Source organism: Apaloderma vittatum, unplaced genomic scaffold, assembly GCF_000703405.1.
Source record: "Apaloderma vittatum isolate BGI_N311 unplaced genomic scaffold, ASM70340v1 scaffold30880, whole genome shotgun sequence".
Taxonomy (NCBI): Eukaryota; Metazoa; Chordata; class Aves; order Trogoniformes; family Trogonidae; genus Apaloderma; species Apaloderma vittatum.
In genome coordinates this window covers 2,318-6,299 of record NW_009695526.1, presented here as the reverse complement: position 1 = coordinate 6,299, position 3,982 = coordinate 2,318, and the positions used below count along the sequence as shown (strand labels likewise).

Here is a 3,982-nt window from a genome sequence, read left to right as displayed (position 1 = left end):
TGCTGGTTTCTAGAATTTCACTGGGGCTTGAGCTACCGCAGGACTTGTTGTGCCCCATGAGACAGGCTCTGGGGGAATTCAGGGGTGAGGATCCGTTTCCCTCAAACGGGAGCTGGGGACCCCAGTGTACGTGCCCTGCCTAAGCTTCTGTTGCTGGCAGAGAGAGCTTCCTTGGTGGAGATGGGCGCTGAATGGGAGAGAGTGGCCTACAGGGGGAACAGCAGCGAACAGCTCCAAGCCCCAGTGTCAGCCTGTTCTTCCTTTGTCCTCCCAAGCATCACCGTGGTCACCTGGAACGTGGGCACAGCCATGCCTCCGAACGATGTGACATCCTTGCTGCACCTCAACACAGGCGAGACAAGCGATTCGGACATGATTGCCATTGGGTAAGAGGATGAGGTGCAGGGTCCCCTCCACTGTCCCACCATGTCCCTTTTTGGGGGATCCCCATAGCCCTGGGGAGCAGGGAATGGAAGAGCTGCAGCCCCAGCCTCCCTGGGGCATGGTGAGCAGGGAGGGGTATCCTAAGTGGTAAAATATCAGAAGAGGTGATGGAGAGTCAGCTTCTGGTGAAATGAGAGCGCTAAGCAGGACTGGAACCCTTGGAGACTGTGACCCCCTGAAGAGCCTGTAGCTGGCTGGGCTGTGCAGAGCTGGGCCTGAGTGAGCACTGCTCCTGCTGTGAGCGCTGGTAGTCCTGGGGACAGGTCTTTGGAGGCATTTAACTCACCTGCCAGAGTCCTCTGGGAGCATTTTCCTCGTCTCGGCTTTTGCCTGTGGTGTGCAAGCCTCAAGGGCACAAATCTGCTCTCTGGCAGCTGGATTGGCTCAGTGCCCCTGGCACCACTTAAGTGCTGGCACGACGCTGTGGTGAGGCTTTACTGGTGTGTCTGGTGAGGCAAGCTCTGCCAGAGTCTGAGGGCAAACTGGTCCCTCAGGGGTTGCTGCGGTGCATGTGGATTCCTGCTCTGGCCAGGAACGTGCTGCCTTTGCCCAGGGAGTGGGAAGCAGCCTCTGCCTGAGGTAGAAGAGCTGACTCTGCCTCTAGGAGGCTCCCAGGGACTCTCCCAGTGCTGCTGGCCCTGGGAAGAGAGCAGCATAAGGCTGAGGCTGTCAGAGCTACGGTGCTGTGTTGGAGCCAGTTTCCCAGTCCTTTCAGCCTTGCATGTGTGTGGGCTGGGGCTGTGGAGGTAAACCCGAGCCAGGATGGTTGGGGTAGGGGCTGAGAGAAAGGGACTCGCTGAGGCTGTGTCCTGGCCAGGGCAGGGTGTCCTGCTGCTCCCCACCTTCAGGATATCTCTGCCTGGCTGTGTCCTTCATCTGTCCCATGTCTTTGTGCCCGAGAACTTGATCTTTTGGGGAAGAGACATTTCTTGATTCTGCTGTGGATGTTCTCCTTCCCTTTCTTCGCTAATTGCTGAGCCGGGAGGAGCGCTGTTAACCTTCCGTATGCTGCTGCCACTGCTGAGCTTGGTGGCTGGGATGCACCTGGACATCCTGTGCTGAAGTACTGGTGAGACTTGGCTTCTATGTAGAGCCGAATGCAGCTGAAATGTCCTGTAAGCCCTTCTTGTGCCTAGAGATAGGCTTTAGACTGCTCCCCAGTCTTGTGCAGCCCAACTGCTCCTGCTTTCAAAAGTGACAAGGCCTCCAGGGTTCAGGGCCAATTGTGCCTTACTCTAGCACGTGGCCCAGCATTGCTGGAGTAAGGATACAGCTGGTTTGTGCTCTAAAGCCAGGACCCTCTTCCCTTGCTCTGCCCGCCCTGGCCCTGCTCCCCAGCCCTGTGCTTTGGCACCTCTCCGAAGCAGCTCTCGCTTTCTGGGATGCAGGCCCCTTCCTGGTGTCACTCAGGGGCCTGTCCCTTTCCTCCCAGGCTGCAGGAGGTGAACTCCAAGATCAACAAGCGCCTGAAGGATGCCCTTTTCACAGACCAGTGGAGCGAGCTCTTCATGGATGTGCTGAGTACCTTCCACTTTATCCTGGTAAGGAGGTCCTGCAGGGGCTGGGCTCCCTCCCTGCCTGCCCAGCCGGTGGGGCCGTGGGGAGAGAGAGCTGCTCAGAGGAGGTGGCTGGCAGAGCCAACAGCCCGCAGCCATCTGAGCAGCGTGGGGGCCGAGCAGTGCCTGTTGCCAGTGTGCTCTCTGGCTTGTGCTGTCCCGCTCCCGTTCCTGTGCCTGAGGCTTTCCCTGTGGTGCTCTGGAGGCACTTCTTGTCTGCTGCATTGTGCAAGGGCAAGGAGGTGACCATGGGAGCAAGGCTCTGCAGGGGATTTGCCCTAGAGTGTACACGAGCCTTAGTGTTGCAGGAAGATCCTATTGTATTTGAGAAACACAGTGGTAGTCAGCGCTGTGGACACCTGCATTTCTGAGAGACCTCACCTTTCCAAGATCCTGTTGAAGACCATTACCTTGGTCTGGTTATTTCACGCTCATGCCAGTTTGACATCTGCTTTTTTTTTGGAATGCCCCAGAGCTGCCAGCATGGCACAAAGACCTGGGCAGAAGGGTAAACCAGAGCCAGCAGCGTGGCTGAGGTAGCCCCTGAGGACTGGAACTAACAAAGCCACATCTGTGCCCCATAGCAAATGGATTGTGGTGCCCAGGAAGATGCAAAGTCTGGCTGAAGCTTTCTCTGCAGCTGGGACTTGTACAGGCTCTGTCGTGTGGGATTTTGTCATGTCTAACCAACAGTGAGGTCAGGCTGCAGCCTTTCTGCGTGATAATTTCTTTCTTCACCTCAGCTGCCCTTGTGAAACTCGTAGGAACTCATTTCTCTTTGTGTCTTCTCCTCCGAGTCCGGTTTGATTAGGCTCTGCCAGGAGATTCAAAAGCTGGGAGGGTGTAATCAACCACCAGCATTCGGGGGGTGCGGGTGCGCGTAGATCCTGAACTAAACATGCTGTTGGATATCTGTGAGATGGGGGGGGTGCAGAGGATAGAGGTGTTGCCCCTGTGTCCTGGAGGTGAGGGGAGCCATCCCTGTCCCTCTGGGCCCTGCTGTGGCTGCCGTCCTGCTTCAGCGCCCGTTCCCCTTCCAGGTCAGCACGGTGCGGATGCAAGGTGTGATCCTGCTGGTATTTGCCAAGTACTACCACCTCCCCTTCCTGCAGGACATAGAGACAGACTGCACGAGGACAGGGCTGGGAGGCTACTGGGTGAGTGTGGCCCCAGGGGTGGTGGCAGGGGGCTGGCTTCCGCCGGAGTCACGGGATCTTCTCGGTGCAGGGCAACAAAGGTGGGGTGAGCATTCGCCTCTCCATCTTCGGCCACATGGTCTGCTTCCTGAACTGCCACCTGCCAGCGCACCTGGAGAAGGCGGAGCAGCGCAAGGAGGACTTTGCCACCATCCTGCACATGCAGCAGTTTGAGGGGCGTGTGGCCAGCGGCATCCTGGATCACGAGTGCGTACCCCACCGCTCTGCTGCCAGGGCTCTAGTGCCAGCCCCTGTCCTTGACCTGCTCCAGGTAGGGTCTGTCCCCAGAATCCCAGTGCTCCTTGGAGATGAGGTCTTGCCTGCAGAGCTGCACAGTTCTCCTGTGGCCTGGTGGGGACCTGGTACCCGGTGGGGTAGGTGTTAAGAGGGGCCCTTCGTTCCTGCTGTGGCACAGCTACACCTGGTGCAGCTTCTGCCGTGCTGGTGCTGCTGGGCTTTGGGTCTGCCGAGGTGGAGGGCCCAGCTCTGGTAGGTCTGATGTCAGTAGGTGCCTCGCAGTGAAATTTTCCCCACCCTGTTTCTGCCCAGGGAAGTCAGGCCAGCTTGGTTGGTGGGGCTTGGTCCTAGCTGAGGAATCTCGTCAGGGCTGAGGCTGCCTCCGGGCTGAGGATGTCTTTCACCCCCACTGTACTGCCTGGCTCCAGTAGCCTTGGCCATGCCAGCCCACCTCCCTCCCTCACACCCACAGCCTCGTGTTCTGGTTTGGGGACCTCAACTTCCGCATCGAAAGCCTTGACATACGCTTTGTGAAATACGCCATCGACA

At 58.0% G+C, this 3,982-nt stretch overlaps 1 protein-coding gene across 1 annotated transcript in view; it reads left to right on the top strand.

The window, feature by feature from the left end:
* Positions 1–282: 282 nt before the first annotated feature.
* The window catches only part of INPP5J (inositol polyphosphate-5-phosphatase J), a gene marked incomplete at its 3' end in the record, with an annotated part of 5,927 nt that continues 2,227 nt past the window's right edge, over positions 283–3,982 (top strand). The window contains exons 1-5 of the mRNA XM_009871655.1: positions 283–386; positions 1,877–1,985; positions 3,041–3,157; positions 3,228–3,403; positions 3,906–3,980. Coding sequence (XP_009869957.1) covers positions 310–386; positions 1,877–1,985; positions 3,041–3,157; positions 3,228–3,403; positions 3,906–3,980 — 554 coding nt within the window. The remainder of the gene's footprint in view (positions 387–1,876; positions 1,986–3,040; positions 3,158–3,227; positions 3,404–3,905; positions 3,981–3,982) is intronic.